Raw genomic sequence first — 21,541 nt, forward strand, 5'->3', positions numbered from 1 at the left:
TTATTCCCTGTTGTCCACCACTTTCCATGGACCCTCTCAGTAATCGATGATGGTAGTTGGGTACTATACGAGGGGGTAACCCCCCCCCCAAAAGAAGGAATTGCGCTGGATGGAGTGGAGCTTTCATAGTGCACATTTCCCCCCACTAGGTGAGCACGGAGCAACTCGCTCTGAGTCAGTGCACCTAGTGGTGTCACCCGGGAAGGTTCTCTCTGGTCACAGAGAATTTTCTCATCAAAGCAGTTTCGCTCGAACCCTGTTCTTTTGTGATGGCTGATTTAAGAGAATAATGTGCGAATGTTGAATGCTTTTCCTGCTCAGAAAAAAGTGCTGCAGAAATCGCTGGGCTATTGAACACAGCACAGCTTACAAGGACAGCGCTATAGGGGGAAACTGTACGAGTGATTTTCTTCTTCCGAAAAAGGCGAAATGTCGATTGATGACAAACCTCGTTCTGGACGTCCATCAATGTCCCGAACAGATGAAAAAGTGGACTTGTAGTGCATTTGGAGTTTGTTCTTCCGGGTCAAACTGTTGATCAAGCTTTCTGTTTAGAAGTTCTGAAAAGATTGCATAACAGTGTGTGACTAAAAAAGGCCTGATTTGTGGCAGACTGGTTTTGTGTGGGGACTGGTTTTGCCACCACGACAATGCACCTGCTCACGCTGCCATCTCAGTGCACCAGTTTTGGGCAAAAAACAGCATGCCTCTCTTGCCCCACACACCTTACCCACCTGACCTCACTCAGCGCAACTTCTTTTTGTGTCTGCGAATGAAGAGGGGCATGAAAGGACAGCAATTTGATGATGTAAAAGAGGTGAAGAAACGAGCAGGTGCTGTCAGCCATCCAAACAGATGAGTTTGAGAAATGTTTCCAAGAACGGAATCGCCAATTTGGCAAATGCATTAAGTGTCATGATGAGTCCTTTGAAGGTGTTAAGGTTGTTTTGTAAAAGAAAATTTAAATACATAGCTGTGATAAAGGAAGTGCTGGGATTGTTTTTTTTTTGTTTCGTACCCGCTCCTATAGTTCTTCTGTCTCGGGGTAGTGGCGGCTATGTTTGCATGATCTATTAGCCCTCTGGAAGAGTCCTTACTTGGACTCTTTGGTGTTATACTCTTTTTCCTCAAGATGGGGAGACTCTGTCGCTGCACCTCCGATGGCCACGCCCCAGCACCCGAGACCTCAGTCCCTGCTCACCCCAGCAGGATGCAGAACTTACTTCCTCTTTGTGGACTGCACTTTGCTGGTTGACTTAGCTGTCCCCCAAGACTGTGGTTTCATCCCCCAAGTCCAGGGACCCACTCCCTGAAGGTGTTTGCTCGTGGCTAAGACGTTTTTCGATAGCATTGCCCCGATCTGCGCCCGTGGACCCGTGGATATGATTACCACAGGGCTTCGTCAGTGTGTTGAATTGACCTCAGGGCTCGGGGACCCCAACAGCCGAGCATCTCTTGCGAGCAGCCCACTTGAGAACAGAAAAGCCTTCTGGAGTGATCTGCCCACTTCATGGTCTGGACCCCAGCCTTGGGCCGCACTGGTCGGCTGCTGGAAAGTATCTTCACGCAGTGGGAATCCGTTACGTAAGGGAACGGGCAAGTCCGTCGGAGCGTTTGGAATTTGGGGAAGTTAGTGTCCATGGGGTGAAGCCCTCCCAAAGCCACTGGCAGGTAACAAGGCAGACCAGCCATCAAGCGAAGGGGAGAGACTCGGCGAGGACGACGACAGGTCGAAATAGAACCCTCTGAATGCCAAAGTTACTGGGGGGCCCGGAGCGGAGCCTGTGTGTGTGGAGGCCTGGCTTGAGGCCCCTGCCCGGGTTTGGGGGCGAGGGAAAGAGGACGAAGGAGCTTCGGGGCAGAGCAGGGGTGGAGGGGAGGAAACAGGTGTGGGGGCAAAGCAGCAAGGAGGAGGAGACCAGATGACTCGCAGGCCTCGGGCCAAGCAAGGACGTGAGCAACAGTGATGTTTTTGGGAGGCAGGCAGAGGAAAGAACTGGGCAATCCAAAGTTCAGTGGCTCCTCACTCTTGTGGGAATTTTGTAACATCCCTGATGATTTTACATGGTTTAGCTGTTGGCGTCTTTTATGATGTCTCCCACAACAAATATACCCAAAGACAAAGTTAAGCAAAACACGAACATTACTGAACAACACAGTAAAGGGAAAGCTCTGTCCCCCCCTCCTGGATCCCCCTACCCCAATCAGATAAATTAGTCAGTAGCTCTGGCCTGTTCCTCTTGCCATCTTCACGGAAGCTGTGGGATTCTATTCGCATTGACTTGTTCATTTAAGAGGCAGCCTGGTAGCACAGTGCTTAGTGCTCCTGCTGCTACGTGAAAGGTGGAGGTGCAGACCCAGCAGCCACTCCAGGGGCCAGAAAGCCGTGGCAGCCGCCTCACAAAAGCCCAGAGCCTTGGAAACCCTAAGGGTCATGCCCAACAGCACCCCGTGGGCTGAAGCAGGAACAGGCTCCCCAGCAACGGGCTGTTTTGAATGTTTCATTGGTTATCCCTCCTTTCACGTTCGATCGTCATATCTTATGCACCTGCTTCGGCTGCTCAATTGACTCTGTGGTATATCCCAGACACCCCCCCCCCCCTTTACCTGGGATGGATGCTGTCCACCGCCCCAGAGTCCTCTGTTGGGTGCATCCGCTCTGGTGACTGATTGGCCATGCCTCAGCTGGTGGGTTCCTGGCTGCTGAGACTAAAATAGGTGACTGCATTACGATGGTTCATGTGACTCGGGCTTTTGTTTTTGTGTGTGTTGTTCTCATCAGCAGTGGCTAGTGATTCTTACCAAATGCATCCTCTGGAAGGATCCTCAAGGTTTTGGTCCTAATGGTCATCGCAGAGTTCCGGTGCTGAATGAACTCTGTATTCCTAGATCGGTGTTGTGCGATTTCATTCTTTTACAAAGGAGCCCTGGTGGCAGAGTGGTTACCAGGTGGGCTGTGATCCACAAGGCCAGCAGTTCAAAACCACCTGCCACTCCTCAGGAGAAAGATGAGGCTCTCTGCTCCCGAAAAGAGTCATGATCTCGGAAACCCACAGAGGCAGTTCTACCCCGTCCCACAGGGCCGCATTGACAGCGACATGAGGGCCGTGGGCTTGGTTTGGGTTTCTTAGTTCTCCCACAGTGCCACTGCATCTTCTCTTCTTTCTCGTCCTCCCGTGTTTCCACTGCGGTGGGCAGAATTCTCAAACAACCCCCAAGAGTCCCACCCCCTGGAGTCCAGGCCTGGAGCCCACCCTCCCCCTCAGCGCGGGCAGAACACATGACTGGGATGGGGTAGCCTTCTTGTGATCATCTTCATTTACATGGCCGGGGGCATTTTGCAGCGATATACAGGGCAGTCCCTGTGTAAGGTGGCCATCGGCCAGAGAAGGAAACACAAGCACTTTGCACGCAACGACTTGACAGTGCGCGAGGAAAGTGCCCATGTCTGTGTCTGACCTCCTTGGTGCCCGGGGTCAGCAGGCCACAAAGCAGAGGCCAGAGAGGCCTCCCTCCCTTTCACCCTATTCTCACACCAGCCGCCTCTCTCCGGACTCCTACTTCAGTGGCAGAGTTCAGTAACCCACTGCACAGGGCTCACAGATGAGCCCCCGACTCATGGGGCTTCTTAGAGACGCGAACAGCGCGCAATTGGGGTGGGAAACACTAAGGTCATCGCTGCTCAGTTTTTGGACAGTTCCTTCTCTTCTCTGCCCACAGGCAGGCCTGTCTCTGGCCCTCAGCCCTGCCCACCTGTTAGCACCGTCTTTTAGAGCTGCCAATTAACACCCCAAGGTCAGGCCACTCCACTCAACCCACAGGCACTTGTCTCCCGCTCTGGGAGTCAGCAAGCCCAGCGCCTCCAGTTAAGTTCCCAGAGGCACCCTACTTCACAAGCCACATCCCCAGGGGCCCACGGCCCTTGGATGTGCCTGCTCTGCCTCAGGCTCTGCGCAGGCTCCTGGCTCCGCTGCGGTGGCTGCTTGTTCTGCCGCCTAGATCAAGGGGGTTCACTGCACAGGCCCACGGGGGTGCATGCCACTCCGGGCTGTTCTCTCTTTGCTGGTAATGAGATCCCTGCTCCCTGTGCTGCTGGGGTGACTGTTGGGATATCCAGTCGGCTGGCACTCACAGCAGTGACTCTGTTAACAGTCAATCCCTCACAGCCAGTCATATAAGGCATCCGGTATCTCCGCCCACCTTCCTGCCCAGACACCACCCCTCCCCCGCCCCACGAAAGCAAAGACCATTTGGTGGGAGAGTCATCTTCAGTAACTCACTGCACTGCAGATAGGGACGTGCTAAGCCTGCACCTCGCCGAGGTTCCAGAAAGACTTGGCGAGGCGGCCCGTGGAGTAGTAGCTCTCACAGGTTGTCCTGGGCACTTGTCAGATGACTCTGGGTCAGCCCAAAGGGGAAACTCCTGGAGTGGGCCTGACCTAACCCCAAAGTCCCACGCCCACACCCTCCTCCTCTGAGTCAGGGTAGACCTGGGAGAGGGTTTCCCAGACTGGAAATCTCTATGGCGGCCAACTGCCTCATCTTCTTCCTGCGCAGCGGCTGGTGGCTTTGAACTGTAGACCTCGTCGCAGAAGCCCTTTAAATGAGCATGTAGAGGTCAGAGATGGAGTGAGAGGGTCGTGGCAGCAGAAAGAGTCTCCTGGTGCCCTCGATGGAGCCAACTACGGCTAGAGCCACATGGCAGTGGGCGAGGGGGTTGGAGGCAGTGGGACCACAGTGTCACTTCCACAGGGAGCTGCACTCTGCCAACCACCCAGACCCTGAGGAGCTTGGAAGAGGACTCCCAGCCAGAGAGGAGGTCGGAGAAGTCACCCTTCCTGACACTTTGAATCCGGCCCTGTGACACCCCAGGCAGAAAATTCCAGAGCCAAGCCTAGACGGCTGGCTCACAGCGGCTGTCAGGAAATGAGCTGGGTTCTTTTAAGTCTCTGGGTCTGGGGCAGTTTGTCCTGCATCAGTAGCTGGGCCACTGACCGTGAGGTCGTACTCTAAGCCATTTGCCCTCTCTCTGCTGTGCACTAGCCTGGTCAGCAAGAATGATCCATCCTCTTGAGAGCTGGTCCTGGCCTCACATCTTTGTCAGCAGGACCGCGCTGCCAACCTGGTTCTAAGTCCAGGTGTTCCTGCTGCCTCTTGTAGTCTGTACACACACACACACACACACACACACACACACACACACACACACACGAGGTCTTAACACAGCACCTGGCTCTCAAGAAATACCCGACAACACAATGTTAGGAGGCTGTCAGGTGGGCACCTGCCCTGGAGTACAGGAAGAGCACCAATTGTGTCCCATGGTGTCAGGGTTTGCCATCCTGCTAGATGCGGTGAGCTTTTTCACCCCTGTTGCGTCCCTGCTTCTTCCTTTAAAAAAAAATCATTTTACCTGGGGCTCTTACAGCACTTATCACAATCTATCTATCCATCCATCCATGGTGTCAAGCACATTTGTACATAGGTAGCTGTCATCCTTTTCAAAAGTTTCTACTTGAGCCCTTGGTATCAGTTCATTTTCCCCTCCCACCCTCATGAACCCTTGATAAAGTATAAATTATTATTTTTTCATGTCTTACACAGACCGATCTCTCCCTTCACCCACTTTTCTGTGGTCCATCCCCCTGGGCGGGCATTACATGTCAATCCTTGTGATTGGTTCCCCCGTTCTCCCCCACCTTCCCTCCACCCTCCTGGAGTGGCTACTGCTTTCCCTTTCTCACTGGGGGACCCCAGTCCTCATGGGCCTTCTCTCCTCACAAGCAGTGGCCACTTCATGTCCCGGGACCAGTCCCCCAGGGGCCAGGTCCTTCTTCAGTACCGCCCGCCCGGGAGCATTAAGCTCAGACAGGCTTGTTGTCATTTCGGAGAGCTGTGCGTCGCTGTATTTTTTTTTTTTTCAGGAACTCCCTGGTGTGTTTCTAAGCCTCCCTCCCCTGCTGCCTCTGCTGCATCCGGAGGGGCCGTGAGAGGCGCGGGGCGGGTGGGGTGTGTGTGAGGTGGGGGCTGCTAACCACAAGGTTGGCAGGTTGTTCTTGCTCACCAGCCACTCAGAGGGAGAACGAGATGCATCATCTCAGAAGCCCTTGTGGGCAGCTCGCCCTGCCCCGTGGGGTCACTAGTGGCCAGTTGGAGTTGACTCAGCAGCAGTGCGTGAGCTACATGTGTGTGGGCAGAAGGGGCACCTGAGTGGCTGGGTTTGCCACCCTGGACATGCCCATGCCCATGCAGTTCCCATCGAAAGTAGGAAGACTGAACTACCACCACCCTGTGCCAACGTCCCCCACCCCCCCACCAGTGGGAGGCCTGCCCACGTCCCCCAGAGCTGGAGCAGGTGCTCTGGGACCTGCCCCCCACCGTGCAGCAGGGGTGCGGCAGCAGCTGGTCTCTGGCCTCCAGGGTGGAGGAGAGCAACCGGAAGCTGCTGGAGTCGGAGCGGAGGCTGCAGGAGGAGCGGCAGCGCCAGGTGCAGCTGGAGCAGCACCTGGAGAAGATGCAGCTGCAGCCCGGGCGGGCGCCTGGCTCACAGAAGGCAGGCCCCAGAAGCAACGCAGGTAGAGCGGGGCTAGAGGCGGGCAGTAAGCGGGGTGGTGGGCAGCCCTGTTGCTTGTGGTGGAGCCCCCCACCCCCCGGGCAGCTCCATCCTAGCCCCACTGGGGAGAGCGTGGGAAGCAGGAGCACCTACCATGGCAGGATGCTGGGTACCCACGTCTGCCGGCACGCTCACCAGAACCAGGAAGTCCAAGGCTACTAGGGCCCAGCTCATCTGAAAGCCTCAGGGCCTCTGCTGATTGCCCTCTGCGCCCCCTGCCCTCCCCCCCCCCACACATACACAGACCTGCCCTTGGGACCCCAGCCTTCAGCCCTCTGTCCTGACACTAGACTGCATCCAGTGTTGATCGTGGCCCATCGTTGGTCTGAGACAGGAAGGAGGCCCTCTCTGGCTCCTCCAGCCGTCCAGCTGAGCAGGCCAGCAAGGGGTCACACAAGGGCCCCTGCTGGCGCCCTCCCCTAGCGGGGCCAGAGCTTGACAGGGATCTGCAGGAAGCACTGAGGGTCCCAGCTGGGACTCAGCCCAGCTGGCCCACCAGACTGGGTGCGTCCACGCTTCGGGCACCCAACCAGGCAGAGCTGAGCCACACAATTTTCTGAGAATGCCACTCTGGTCTTATCCAGGCAGTTGGGGACCGTGCCCATGTAGCCTCTGCCACCTGCCGGCTGGTGTCCTGGGCCTGGCTCCACCTCTGGAGATGATGGAGCCAGACTGTCAGAGGGAAGTTAAGAGTCCCATCTCTGCCTGTCCCAGTGGGCTGGGGCTGAGGAAGCAGCTGTTGGTACTGGGTGGCAAATGGGGGTCTCCTTGAAGAACTGCGGGCAGAGAGGGTGCCTCCTTGCCAGGAGCCTGGCTGGGACCTGCAGGGACAGCTTGGGAAGGGAGGGGAGAGTGAGGTCAGGTCACAGAGGTCCCCAGTGCCCAGGAGAGCAGCCAGCTCGAGTGTCCCACGAACTCACTAGGGGGCCACAGGAGGAGAAGCAGGCAGGGAAACCCAGGTGGGCACCCGGAGGAGGCCGCAACACAGAGTGATGCTGCGCCCACAGGTGCCTGGGCCTCGACCACCAAGCACAGCCCCAACACCAGCAGCAGGAAGGACGAGGCCTCCGGCCAGCTCTCCGACGTGCCCATGGAGTCCCAAGTGGAGGAGCTGACCACCAGGTGCTCTCCTGCCCACAGTCCTGAAGGGGGCTGGTTGCCGGGATGGAGGTGCTTCCATGGGTAGATAGTTAGGGGGGGCACTTTGTCCCTTCAGCTTCCATTTGCTTACAAGGCCAACCCAGGGCTCTAGCCTGCGATTTAGGACCTGGCCATCCTGCAGAACCCCGTGACCCCAGGCAAGGGCTGCCCAGTCCACTCTCCTCAGTCTGTCCTCAGTTAAGCGCAGTGATGGGGAAGGGAGTAGGGGGAGGGACCGCTGGTGGTGATAGTGCATCCCTTGTGAGCCCAGTGTTTGCTGGAGCTGCCAGCCCAGAGAGGGATCCTGCCCAGTCATCCCCCAGGATGGGTGGGGGCAGGGCAGTGAGGTACCCTGAGCTGAGGAGTGGCCTTGCTGGATGCCTCACCCCAGCCAGGGGCCTCTCTCTCTCTCTCTCTCTCTCTCTCTCTCTCTCTCTCTCTTTCACACACACACACACACACACACACACACACACACACACACGGGCCCCTTCTCTCTCGCACACAATTCAGGCCAAGCTGGAGTGGAGGCTTCATTCCCAGGGGCCTCTTTACACACACACACACACACACACACACACACACACACACATGCCGTGCTGAGCCCCATCTCCCTGTGGTCCAGGCTGACCATCCAGGTGGAGGAGAACGAGCTGCTCAAGGCTGCCCTGGGCAGTGCCCTGCGGGGGAAAGAGGAGGACTTCCGCATGTACCATGAGACCCTGGACCAGGTGAAGGGCATCTTCCTGCAAGCCCTGCGGCAGCAGAAGGCAAACAGGCATTAGGCAGGGGGCCCCTCCCCCCATGTCAGCCTGTCCAAACAGTGCAGCCTTGGGTCCCAGAAGCCCAGTTCTGTCTGACTCCAGCCACCCCCCGGAAGCCAGTCCGGGCAGCCAGCCCAGCCGCTGCTCACAGCAGAGGCCCCTCAAGGATTCTTAAAGCCAAGGGCCCAGGCCAAGAGGACAAGGAGAGGCCCTGGAGGGGCCTGCAGAGCGGCCACAGGACAGCTGGAGATCCACCGGCACGTGCTCATCGCTGTTGTCCTAGTTGCGGATCCTTGTGCCCCACTCTGTCACACACAGGAGGTCCCCCGGTGCTCTGGGCTAGGTGCACCCTCCAGCCTGCACTGCCGGTGAGCCCCATGCATGCCCCACGCTCCATCTTTGCTACCCCACCCTCTGTCACCACATGGTGAGCCCCCTCCCAGACCCTCGGATGTGTAGTGATGGTGATTTTCATTATTATATGATATATTGTTGTACACTATGGTGCAGTCTTCATGATTCTCTCCGTGTACCATCATTCTGTAATCTACAGTCACGGCAGTGCCCAGTGACGGAGCTCAGCCCCTGGGAATCTGGCCCTGTCTTGTCCTCCCAGAAGCCCCAGGGGGGTTGTCAGCTGATTGTGCACGTGAAGAAACTGGGGCACACCAAGCAGGTCTAATATCTATCCCTGGCCTGTCTGACTGCCGCAGCCAGAGTCGTCCGGCTAAGCCGCTTGCCCAGGGCAGGCCAGCCTGCCAACAGCCAGGCAGCCCTGCTCTGAGGCATGCCCTCAGTGCTGCGGCTGGTGGACACTGTGGGGAGGGCAGGGGCTTTGGCCAGCCTGGGTGGAGGGCTTCATGCACCGCCCTCACCCTGGCACAGGTAAGCTAGGAGGGTGACTGGAGGGGCCCAGGAGCTCCCAGACCCCTCCATGACTGTCACGGTGTCACCTCCAATCAACTCTGGGGAGGGGCTGGCCCCACGGAGGGTCACACAGAGCCACACACCAATTCTGATCACCATGTCCATGGCCACACGTGTACACCTGCAGGCCCACAGATGCACACACACAGGGCGCATGTTAGAGCCACCTGGCTGGCTGCATGCACAGCACAGCCCACTGAGGCCTGCAGACACATCTGCAGACACACCTCCCACACAGGTAAGCACGTGCACTATCGCCTGTGGACTGCATAGGCAGCCTCGAGAGCCCAGCTGTGCTGCTGTGGGCAGGGCCCTTGCTCCACCTACCGGCTCCATGAGCCCAGGTGGGCTCCGGCCCCTCACCATTCTCTCCAGATTCAAGGGATGGCTCCGTAAGGCATGGCTCTCGGTCCATGCACACACGGGGGACATCTTCCCTGCCCCAGGTGTGGGTGCCGAGGTGAGTCAGACACAGCCCCTGCTCCCCAGGAACTGGGGAGGCAGAGCTGTCACCAGGCACCATCCGCAGGGCCATCAGTCAGGTCACAGCATGGGCTGTGCAGGGACGGAGGTGACGTTGGGAGCTCTTGGTCCAGCCTGAGGCACAAGCAACGGCCCTGAAGTTGGAGGAAAGCCCCAGAGCCTCCCACCCACCTCTGTGAAGCCCCTAGACTGAGGGCTGGCCCGGCGTGGGTGGGGCCGTTGGGAAGCCCTCTGCCTGGGATTGCGGGTGAAGGAAAGCCCGGAGAAGGGCTTTCATGGAAAGGAGGGGTGCTAAGGAGTGGGGCCCTGAGGGGGTCTGACTGAGGCGGGCCAAGTCTGGTCTGCCCAGGTCAGTGCCCCGGTCCTCCTGGGCATCACCACCTGCTTCTGGGCCCAAGGTGACCTCCTCATTCCTCAGCAGGCTGGCTGCTCACAGAGAAGAACATGGAGGTCCCTGCTCAAAGGCACAAGGGCAGAGTGGGGGTGGTGGTGGTGGTGGTGTGTGTGTGCGTGTGTGTTCCGGCTGAGTGTGTGTGTGTGCCGGCTGAGGGTGTGTGTGTGTGTGTGTGTGTGTGTGTGTGTGTGTGTGTGTGTGTGTGTGTGTAGAGCAGGAGAGACCTCGCTGCAGTTTTAGGTGCTCAGGTTCCAGCACCGGCAGGTAAGGGCTGGCTGAGCTGTGGGCCGCTGCAGCTGAGCAAGGTCACGGCCTGCCTTAGGCTGAGCCCCAAACACATTGTTGCCACCGGCCCCTCCCTTGCGCCCAGGAGTCCAGAGCAGGGATGCTTGCAGCTGGGGCGCTCCTTAGGGTCCCCCCACCTCCAATGCGCTGAACTGGGCTCCCCACCCAAGCAGCTCCCACCAGCCCTTCACACAGGAAGTCTGCCTGCCCGCCTCCCACCCACCCCGCCCCCTTCAAGGTGCTGCCCCCACACACGATCTCCTAAGACTGAGCCCCGTCCACACCAACACCCAGAGGAGTCGGCACAGCAGAACATATTGACACGCACACAGCAGACACTAAATGCAGTCGTCCGTGCCCGCGCACGCGCACACAGGGCACTTTGACCACCAAAGAGACCTGGTCCCCCACTGCCCCCCTGCAATGTAGCATACAGAAGCCTGACTGCCCCTCATCATGGTCCCAGCCCATCACAGCTCCCCTCCCGCCCCCTCCCCGTTCTGTGAGCTGGCCATGTCACAGCCCCACTTCCCTCCCACTTCCCTCCCCCACAGTGAGCTGACCCCAGGCCTCCATACTAGCTGCCCTGCCCATGTGCCCCACTCCCCACTGGGCCTGCTGTGGGGCGGAGGTCACCCCTGTGCGTGGGGCGCTGGTGAGGGGGGCTCTGGGGATCCCTCACAGCCTCTTCACTAGCAGTTCTTTGAGTGAGTCCAGCTCTTGTCATGTAGTAAGTCCACTGAGTCAACCCGCAGGGGCCCAGTGAGGTGAGGCCAGCACTGTGCACCCTGACAAGTGAGCCTGAGGCCTGGGGACAGGAACTCAAAACACCAAGCTCCCTGCCTGTGAGAGGCTGGCTCAGAGTGACCCTGCAGGCAGTATAGACCGATCCCAGGGGGTTGTGGAACGGTAACTGTTTGCAAGAATCAAAAGCACCCCTGGCCCTGCCTGTCTTTCTCCCGAGGAGCTGTTGGTGCATTCCGAAGGCAAACCTTGTGGGGGGCAGCCCAAATGGCAACCACTAGCCCCCCAGAGCTTCTCAGCAGGGCGAGGGGGCAGAAACAGTGGGCTGAACTACCACTCCTAACCCTGAGGCCACACCCAGGCCCGCCTCGCCCCTCAGCCAGACCAGGCACCAGCTAGAGAGCAGGTGGGGCTCAGGTAACACCCGTGTAGATGGACGGGGCAGGGGGGGCCCTTCACCCTGCTGAGTAGTTGTTCCTGGAGCTTAAGGGACCGGCCCAAGTACTTGGTACTCCTCCTGTGTCAGTATCCTTTCCTACAGATGTTGGGGAGCGGGGAGTGAGGATGGCAAGGCAGTTAATGGTAACAGCCACCCCAGAGGATGTGGTGACAGTGACCCACAGACAGCCTGAGAAGTGGCTACTGTTAGGAGTTTATTCTAACCATGGGGGCTCCACCTTCAGAGCCACTCAACTGTCTCTCCCTGCAAGAACTTCCCTAGAGCACGGCTGGAGCCCCTGTCTCCCACCCTGACCTCTAGTGCCTGCAACTGCAGCCCCGGCCCAGCCCCCACCCAGTGCTGCAGTGCCCACTTGCTCCTCCTCAGGGTCAGGGGCCAGAGGCCCTCCCAGGTGGAGAGGAGTCCCAGGTGTGTGCCTGGGCTCTTCCCTCCTCCCCCCCCCCCCGCACCCTACCCCCGGCTGAGTCCTGCCTGCAGCTCCCTGCGGCCAGCAGCTCTGCAGGGCTCTGCTCCACTCCGCTCAGCTCCGGGAAGGACACCTCCTCCCTCTCCTCCCCCGCCCCCCCCTGCACCGGCTGTCACCACTCACCGCTCATAGCCTCAAGGGGGTGGGGACCCCAGTGCTGGACACAACTTACCGTGGCCCCAGAGCCCAGCCAGTCGGACAGACTCACAGTCGGACGCAGACCCTTGGAGCCTCAGGTGGGCAGGGTGCCAGGGCCCCTCAGAGGTGCATCAAGGTCAGTGCCAGCTGGGGAAGCGGCCCCTCCACTCAGGGGGGGCCTGAGACTGGTGGGGCCCACCCCAGACCACAAGCCCCAAAGTGGGCTTTACCCAGGGGCACCTGGGGTGGCAGTGGAGGGGGCAGCCCTGGGTCTGCAGGTCAGCCCAGGCCTTGGGGGGGTGGTCTATGGGGGTGGGGGAGCCTTCAGACCAGAGACTAGCTTTGGCCAGACCCACCGAGGTCCTGCTGGGGACACCCCGCACCGGCCATGGGGAGCTAAAATTGGAAAGTGGCGAGTGGGAGGCAGCTGACAAAGCTATTTCACGGGCTCTTCACTGTGCTCCGGTTTCAAGCTCCTGCTCCATTAACCTGATCCCCGGGGCTCCCTGCCCCCCACCCAGCCAGGAGAGGCACCTCCACTTGTCAGCAGGAACCAGGTCTGACCAGCGGTCCCCCCCACTGATGGGAGAGGTGGCGGGGCATTACCCTCCCTCTGGGACATCATCCTGAGGAGAGGCGGAGCTGTGTGACCTTCGAGGGTCCTTGTGCCTCTCTGGTTCCCACCCTCCATCTGTGTAATGGGGAGACCACGAGGATGATGAGGGAGAGGAGCTGTGGTGGACGTCCCCTCCACACTGGCCACCTCTGCACTTAGCCGAGCCCAAGAGGGGGGCTCTAGCCATGCTCCTCCCTTTCATCCAAGCCCTGACTCCAGCAGTCTGCACCCCAGACAGGGCACCTGGGGAGGCTTCATCCCATAGCGGGTGCAATCGGAAGCCCCCCCCTGGGGGGGGTAGCCTGGCCGGGCAGGCCTAGGGATTAGCTATGCCCTGGCAGGAGAGAGCCAAGCTCACCCCAGGGCCTGATACCAGTCAGCACCTTGGACAGCGGCCAGTGCCCTCCTGGCGCCCGCCTAGCCCTGCCTGGCCCCACACCCTCCACGCCAGGGTGCCTCCTCAAATAACACCGGCTCTGACCGGCCTCCAAGACCTGAAGGCAAGGTCTCTGCGGCCACAAACAGGCACAGCCTTGGACGCAGCAGACTGAGCACAGGGTCTTGTGGGGGGCCATGGGGGTCAGGGAGAAGCGGGGGGCGGGGCAGGACCTGGAAGAGTCACGGGGCCTCGGGGAAGGAAGGGCAGCTCAGGGAGTTGGAGGTCCAAAGAGGGGCCTTTGGCGAGGGTCACCAAACAGATGGGGACCCTGGGGACCAGGAATGCAGGAGGTGATGCATGCAGGTAGTCACGGGGGTCCAGGCACCAGGTGTGGAGGAGTGGATGCAGGTGAGGAACAGGGGAGAGGTGTGAGCTCAGAGGACCATTGACATGGGGCCCTGGGCACAGTGGAACCACTAGGAATGCAGGGGATAGACAATGGCACCGGCCCCCAAAGGGCAGCAGGGGATGTCTCGTCTGAGTGGGACCGGCACCATCTCAGTCAGGGATCCCACTCGGGGGTTGGTGGCTGGGTCTCCTTACAGCCTGTCTCTCCCAGCCCCCTCCTGGCTATGGGTATCAAGACAGCATTGCCTGCGGCTGAGCTGGGCCTCTACTCCCTGGTGCTGAGTGGGGCCCTGGCTTACGCTGGCCGGGACCTCCTCGAGGCATCACAAGGTAACTGACCACCCCCACCCCAGGGGCCCTGGGGCAGGGAATTTCAGGGCTTCATCAGACAAGGCAGGGTCAGCAACCCAGGCTACGCCCCAGGTCCTGCGGGTTGGGCTGAGCCAGGTGCAGAGAGACCTGGTCAGAGCCACCAAGAGACCCTCATTCAGAGCTGACGTCAGCGGCTGGACTCAGACACACAGAGAGACCCCGAGAGACTGTGACCCAGGGACAAACCAAGCCTGATAGCCTCCCTCAGGGTGGGGCCCTAAGGGTGGGGCGGGGAGGTGAGGGGGCCTCCCTCTGAGGCCACACTCTGTCCTCAGATGGGGCCCACAGGAAGACATTCCGGGAGTCTGTGCGGCCGGGCTGGGAGTACATTGGTCGAAAGATGGTAGGTCCCTGAGAGACTGGAAAGCCTCCTTAGGGCCCTTGACGCTTGGCACATCTTTTCCACTCTAAACTCTGCCCCCAGTCTTCCCCATGATCAACGTGCCCATGTAACAGAACGCAACGCTGAGGCTCGAATGTGTGTGTGTGTGTGTGTGTGTGTGTGTGTGTGTGTTGGTGGGAAGGGGGTCCCCTGGCTTCAGCTTCTCCTTAGCACACTTGGGGCAACCTCAGCTTGAGCTCTGCTTCCCTGCCCCCCGGTGCCCCACCATCAGACCCTTCTCCTAAAAGAGATGCATCAGCCTTTGCAGGGGCAGCAGGATCAGGGTGGTGTGCCAGCCGCACAGTGCCCTCAGTCCTCTGCTTCTATGCTGATGCTGCTCCCTCCCAATGCAGAACACGGGGGTCAGGCGCAAGCCTGCCCTGAGCCTTTCCCCACGTGCCCCTCTCTTCCCCCTCCTCCCCCAGGATGTGGCTGACTTCGAGTGGGTGATGTGGTTCACGTCCTTCCGTAACGTCATCCTCTTCGCCCTCTCCGGACACGTGCTGTTTGCTAAACTCTGCACGATGATAGCCCCCCAGGTGAGCCAGCTTGGGCCTCCCCAGCTGCCCACCCCGCTCCCCTCGCTCCTCCTCGGGCACCAGGGTTGGGTCCTGTCCCATTTGGGGTCCAGCCCCTGACCAGAGCTGCCTGCCTCCCTCCCCCAGTTCCGCTCCTGGATGTACATGGTATACGGTGTCCTGGCTGTGGCTGGCACGATGGGCCCCGGGTACCTGCTGCTCTTGCTTGGCCACTGTGTGGGCCTCTACGTGGTTTCCCTCTCAGGTCAGCCCTGGCTCTGTCTCGGCCTGGGCCTGGCCGGCCTGGCCTCCTTCAAGCTGGAGCCTCTCATCTCCTGGCAGGTGTGTACTGGGGCAGGGCACGGCGAGGGGTGTGGGGTGACAGGCCCCCCAGCTTCTCGTCTGTCCACAAAGGCTCCCCATCCAAGCACCCAAGGGTTCCCTCGCTGTTCCCACGCCTCTCCAAGCCTGCAGGGCGGCGTCTTGTTCATTCCCAGCCATTGAAACGGCCTTCGACACCCATGTTGACTGGCCCTAGCCAGGCTGGGTTCCTGCAGGAAGCTGGGTGGGCTTCCCGGAGACAGAGGCCCCCCTGGTGAGCTGGCGGCTCCCTGTTCTCTCCCCTCCAGAGCGGGTTTGTAACGGGCACTTTTGATCTCCAAGAGGTGCTGTTTCACGGGGGCAGCGGCTTCACGGTGCTGCGCTGTACCAGCTTTGCGCTGGAGAGGTGTGCCCACCCCGACCACCGCTACTCCCTGGCCGACCTGCTCAAGTACAACTTCTACCTGCCCTTCTTCTTCTTCGGGCCCATCATGACTTTTGACCGCTTCCACGACCAGGTGAGTGGACATCCTGGGGGCCTGGAGGACAGGGTGGAGTTTCTCCCTCCCCCACCTCTGCACGACAGTAGGGAGCGCCCAGAAAGGGAGGTGGGGTCTCCCTGGGCAGGCTGCGGAACCCCCTGGTGGGGTGGAGGGGAGGGTTATGGGCTGGGTTGCTAACCCCAAGGTCAGCAGTTTGAAACCACTAGGGGAAAAGACAGGGCTTTCTACTCCCATAAAGAGTCCCAGTCTGGGATGCCCTTTCTTCCTCAGGCCCCAGCAGGAGGAACCACATGCCCCTCCCTAAGAGGTCCTGGGGTGTGGGTGTTCCCCTCCTGCTCAAAGGATCCCCAAGGCTGGAAGAGCACCCCCCACTAGGACTCCAGTCACTCTCAGATCCCCCTCCTCTCACAAACACGCTCCGCCTCACCCCAGGTGAGCCAGGTGGAGCCGGTGAGGCCGGAGGGCGAGCTGTGGCGCATCCGGGCTCAGGCAGGCCTCAGCGTAGCCACAGTCATGGCGGTGGACATCTTCTTTCACTTCTTTTACATCCTCACCATCCCCAGCGACCTCAAATTCGTGGGCCGCCTCACGGACAGTGCTCTCGGTGAGTGCGCTCATGCTCGCTGTGGGGGCGCAGAATCAGCCACCAGGCACTTACCCGAGAACAGGAGAGCGGTTGGATCCCTTGAAATTTGAGGGGCTTGGGGTTAGCTTTGCCCCTTAAGAGGAACGGCGTTATCTGACAGAGCCCACCTCATTACATGGGGGCCTCGAGCCGTATCCCATAACCCTGGATGGGACCCCTGTGGAGCAGATTGGACATCTCCCCGGAACTGGTCGCCCTGGGACAGGACCAGCTCCAGCACCACCCCTGGGACAAGGTGGAGGGAGGGGCCTAGCGCCTCTGGGAAGAAGTGGGCGGGGCCTCCATGGGGGCGGGCCCAGTTTTAAGACCTCCCCCAGGACAAGGTGGAAGGAGGGGCCTATGCTCCCTGGGAAGTAGCGGGCGAGGCCTCCATGGGGGCTGGCCGCGAGAAGAACCTCCACCAGACGCTCAGAAAGTCTCCGCTGATGGGCGACCCCAAAGCCTCCTGTGAGGGTTGGGGGGCCCAGGAAGGGAAGATTGGCTGTGCCCCCAAGCCCTGGCTGCGCCCTTTCCCCAGCCCTCCTGGCTTACTCCAACCTGGTGTATGACTGGGTGAAGGCGGCAGTCCTGTTTGGTGTCGTCAACACGGTGGCGCGCCTTGACCACCTGGACCCTCCCCAGGCGCCCAAGTGCATCACGGCGCTCTACGTCTTCGGAGAAACGTGAGTACCAGGCCAGGGTGGCACCTGGATGCCTGCCTGCCTGCCTGCCCTCCAAAGCGGTGTCCCCGCAGCCTGGCTCACGGCCGCCTTTCTGTGCCCTTTCCCAGGCACTTTGATCGAGGCATCAACGACTGGCTTTGCAGGTGAGCTGGGCGACGTTGGCCAGGTGGGGCCAGGGGCGGGCGGGCCAGCAGGCGCATGTGCCCTTCCAGGAGTCTGAGCAGCAGTGCCCAGGGATCACCCCAGACCAGACCAGAGGAGGGCAGGCCGGCTGTCGTTGCCCAAGTCAAACTGGACGACTTCACATGCTTGGACGTGGAAGGGGGCCTGGAGGCAGAGAGAAGTGGTCTGAGTAGACAGACCCAGCAGGCTGAGTGAACAGGGCTTGTCCACAGATTGGGGGTGGGGTGGGAATGGATAGCCCAGATTCTACTGTCCGGGACTATGCAGGTGTGGTTTCCATAAATGGGTTTTGGGGGTCCCTAGGTTGGGATCTGGAGACATAGAGGTGCATGGTCATGGTTGGGGCTCAGTGTCTGCAGTTAAGGGAAGTCTCGAGACCCAAGGGACTCTAAGCATTGTCAGCATGTGGGGTGGTGCTTAGGCCATGGGAGTGGGTGAGTCCTCATGGTAGAGATTGTTGGGGACCAGAAGGGAAGGCTGACCTTGGGTCTGGAAGGATTCTGGTTGAGGGCAGAGGGAAGAGCCAGCAGGAGGACTGAGAGGGGTGGTCAGGGGAGCAGTAGAAAGCTCAAGGCCCTACAACATTCTGGAAACCAGGGAAGACCATCTTACAGGGGCAGCGGGTCCGAAGTGGCCGAGGGTCAGGGAAGCTGGAGACTGAGCTCCAGTGTTGGTGATATGGTGGTCTCAGTCTTCTACTGGAGAGGCAGGGACAGGCGAGGAGCCATAGGGAACTGGGACGCAGTCGGGGAGTGTGTGGGCGACTCCAGGGAGAAGCTTGGTACCAACCCGGAGAGAGGTGGAGGGACTAGTGGGGTGTTTTACAGTTGGGAGACATGGGAGGGAAATTACTCAGTAGGGGAAGCTAGTGATGGCAGATAAAGGGGGTGGTTGGTAGAGTGAGGTGCCGGGGCGGTGCCCAAGGTGGCTGGTTGGTGGGGTAAGATGAAGGATCCCACCAGAAGGCTCCAGGTTCTCCATGAAGGAGGAGGCAGGGTCAACAGCTAAGGGATCAGAGTTGGAGGCTTGGAGGAGGCAATGTCTGTGCCTTCCCTCCTCTCTGCTCTGCCCGGATCTACTACCACACCACCCGTGCCCAAAGGAGCAAGGGAGCCACTGCCTGGAGGAACATTGGCACTGAGAGCCCAGGTGGGGCCTGGGGAATGGCATTATGGGCACCACTATATGAAGGCACGAGAGCCCACTCCATCAGGGTGTAGCTGCTCGGGGGCAGATAAGGAGGAAGAGGTGGGTACATGAATTGCCACGTTATTTCTAATAAGGGCCCGTGGGCTATGAGCCGGCGAAGCTAAGAGAGGCGAGTCTGGGAGGCAGGGTGGCCGTGGCGAAGGGGGTGGGCCCGTGGAAGTGGGCGGTTGAGGTGGAGTCGAGTGGCTGAGGAAGAGAGAAACCACTCAATGGGTCTCGCACTGAGGTCGCTTAACAACTCTTGATAGAGCACCTACTGTGTGCCGGGCACTATTCTAGGCAATGGGCATAACAGCCGTGAACATGGCAAAGACCCTGAAAACTCACGGAGCTCACATTCTAGTGGGGAGAAACAGACTGTACCCAGGTAAACAACTACCTACCTAAGATCACCGTGAAGAGCGGTAGTGTTAAGAAGAAAACAAAGCTGTGTACGGGACAGAGCCCACTCCAGGGTGGATACTTTTGTTAGCTGGGAGAGAGGCGTCTGGGCAAGCCCCTCTGAGGGGGTGATATTGGAGCTCAGACCTCAGTGGTGAGGAGATCTGGGAAAGAGAATTCCAAGTAGAAGGAACAGATTCAAAGGCCTTAACCACAGTCAGCTGTGTGTTTCGGAGCCAAAAGAACCGATCCATGAGGCCAGAGCACAGTGAGTTGGTGGGGTGGGGGTGGCGATGAGGACAGGGAGTCCTCTAGGCTGGGGCCTCGGAGCTACAGTGAGGCTGTTGGTCTTACTCTACTTACATTGGGAATCTGTTGGGGGACTTCAACACAGAAGCAATGGGATCTGACTCACCTGGGCCGCTGTGTGTGACAGGGACACGAGGGGAGGGGCGAAGGCTTCACCCAGGAGACCGCCTAGCAAGGAAGCTCTTGCACCTGACTGTGAGCGAAGCGATGGTTGCCGGGACTGGGGTGGGGTCTTGGAGATGGCCAGCAAAGACAAGGATGGTGTGGAGCAGACGGGATGTGTCAAAATCAGACATGGATGGTGAGAGACATCGAAAATCCAAGATGGCGCCATTCAAGATGGCGCCGAGGCTTCTGGCTAAGCCAGGGACTAGGCGGTGTGCGTGGCTGAGATGAGAGGAGGGGTGCAACGCTGGTCTGAGCAGGGCAGGGAAATATCGATCCTTTGAGCGGTTGAGGTGCAGTAGCCGGTATGTATACTGCCAAAGACACAAAGGGGTGTGTGTGTGTGTGTGTGTGTGTGTGTGTGTGTGTCGGGGGCAGTCACTCGCAGAGACAATATTGAATCGTAGGTCCAATGAGATCATTTGTCCAATGAGTGAATGGTCACAAAGGAGTGAGAAAGCCCACAGGCCGAACCCTCCCCAAGGAGAAGGTGGGCAGAGGGGGAGCGGTCCCCAAGGACCATCAGCATGTTCAGTATGCCCAGGGTGACAGGGGTTGAGGGGCGCTGTGTATGCCCTACCCGTCTGGTATTGGTCTTTTCCCACACTCCCGTCGCCCCATTTCCCCGGCAGGTATGTGTACAACCGCATTGGTGGAGAGCACACTGAAGTGGTCCCAGAGCTGGTGGCCTCAGTGGCTACGTTCGCCATCACCACCCTGTGGCTGGGGCCCTGTGACATTGTCTACTTGTGGTCACTCCTTAACTGCTTTGGGCTCAACTTTGAACTCTGGGTGCAGAAGCTGGCAGAGTGGGGGATCCTAGCGAGAATTGAGGTGAGCAGGGACAGGGAGGGGGGGCTGGGTTCATTGGGTCACTAGAGGGGGCAGCTGTGCCCCTCCCAAGTCACCCCGCTCCTCTCAGTGCCCTGCCCAGAACCCAGATGTTCTTTCCACCACCTTCTGGGCTGTCAGGCCGAAGACTCAACCTGCGAGTGTGTCCCTTCCTGCCCTCTGGCCCCTAGCTCTAGGCCACACTTCAACTGTGGGGTGGGGGCCAGCAGGTCCTGCCCTCTCTCTGCCCCTCTTTTTGAACCAGGGGAGAGAGCCGGCTGGCCAGGGAACTCAGGCATAGCCCAGGGACCTGAGCAGCCACATGAAAAGGGCACTGACAATTGAGCTCTCTTTCTTCTGGGCCTCTGGTCCCTCTGCCCACGATCCTGTGGACGGACGGAGCAGGCCTCCCTGTCAGAACAGATGTCCCGCAGGGTCCGGGCCCTCTTCGGGGCTATGAACTTCTGGGCCATCATTATGTACAACCTCGTGAGCCTCAACAGCGTGCCGTTCACCGAGCTGGTTGCCCGGCGTCTGCTGCTCACAGGTAAGGGTCGGGGGGCAGGGGGCAGGGAGAGGAAGATGGAGGCTGGGCCAGGCATCTGCTTTGAAAGGGATTACCCGCCCCCCCCCCCCAGTTCCTCCTCCCTGAAGAACTCAGCTGGGCAGGTTGCGGGGAGGGCAGCCTAGTGGGGCGAGGGCTGGGAAGGGAACAAGGTCTGCAGGACAGGACAGAGGCTGGCCCTGGCATGCAGGCCCTCTCCTCGCATCCCCCCCCCCTCCCAGGCTTCCCTCAGACCACCCTGGCTGTCCTGCTTGTCACCTACTGTGGAGTCCAGCTGGTCAAAGAGCGCGAGAGGACCCTGGCGCTGGAGGAGGAGAAGCTGGACAAAGAGAAGGCCGAGTAGGGGGCGAGGAGGAGGACCCAGCTTCGCTCAGCTAGGTCTGGGCCCCAGACTTGGGCCAGGCTGACGGGGCCTGGCCCACTGTGGAATAAAAGACTTTTCTACCACAGCCTGGCTTTTCCCTGCCCCTTCCCCCCAGCAGCCTCCAAACGCCTTGTCCATAATGACTAAGGGGCTGGAGGGGTAGGGGGGCCAGCTCTTGGAGCCCACAGAGTTTGCAGGGCAGAGAGCACCCACCTGAAGCCCCCATCTCGGGACCACTGCCCCAGTACAGCCTCTCGAAGGCCCTGAGCCCAGACTCTGAACCGGTTGCTTGGAAGACACTTTATTCTTCTTC

General features: G+C 59.6%; 2 protein-coding genes across 2 annotated transcripts in view; both read left to right on the plus strand.

The window, feature by feature from the left end:
* The window catches only part of CCDC13 (coiled-coil domain containing 13), a 44,536-nt gene extending 35,517 nt beyond the window's left edge, over window positions 1–9,019 (plus strand). Inside the window, exons 14-16 of the mRNA XM_075555571.1 lie at window positions 6,421–6,575; window positions 7,621–7,735; window positions 8,379–9,019. Of these exons, the coding sequence (XP_075411686.1) occupies window positions 6,421–6,575; window positions 7,621–7,735; window positions 8,379–8,538 (430 nt within the window). The 3' untranslated portion in view covers window positions 8,539–9,019. The remainder of the gene's footprint in view (window positions 1–6,420; window positions 6,576–7,620; window positions 7,736–8,378) is intronic.
* Window positions 9,020–14,041: 5,022 nt separating this feature from the next.
* On the plus strand, window positions 14,042–21,207 carry HHATL (hedgehog acyltransferase like). Its single transcript, XM_075555572.1, has 11 exons — window positions 14,042–14,147; window positions 14,465–14,532; window positions 14,997–15,110; window positions 15,237–15,431; window positions 15,719–15,928; window positions 16,346–16,517; window positions 17,077–17,221; window positions 17,329–17,364; window positions 20,101–20,302; window positions 20,705–20,846; window positions 21,086–21,207. Exons 1-11 carry the CDS (start codon window positions 14,042–14,044, stop codon window positions 21,205–21,207), a joined length of 1,512 nt encoding a protein of 503 aa, XP_075411687.1.
* Window positions 21,208–21,541: the final 334 nt, after the last annotated feature.

The sequence above is a fragment of the Tenrec ecaudatus genome, chromosome 8 (assembly GCF_050624435.1).
Source record: "Tenrec ecaudatus isolate mTenEca1 chromosome 8, mTenEca1.hap1, whole genome shotgun sequence".
NCBI classification, from domain to species: Eukaryota; Metazoa; Chordata; class Mammalia; order Afrosoricida; family Tenrecidae; genus Tenrec; species Tenrec ecaudatus.

Coding starts and splice junctions, on each gene's coding strand:
- HHATL (XM_075555572.1), top strand. CDS start 14,042: ATGGGTATCAAGACAGCATTGCCTGCGGCTGAGCTGGGCCTCTACTCC. Junction 14,148..14,464: donor CCTCCTCGAGGCATCACAAG/GTAACTGACCAC, acceptor CTCTGTCCTCAG/ATGGGGCCCACAGGAAGACA. Junction 16,518..17,076: donor CCTCACGGACAGTGCTCTCG/GTGAGTGCGCTC, acceptor CCCTTTCCCCAG/CCCTCCTGGCTTACTCCAAC.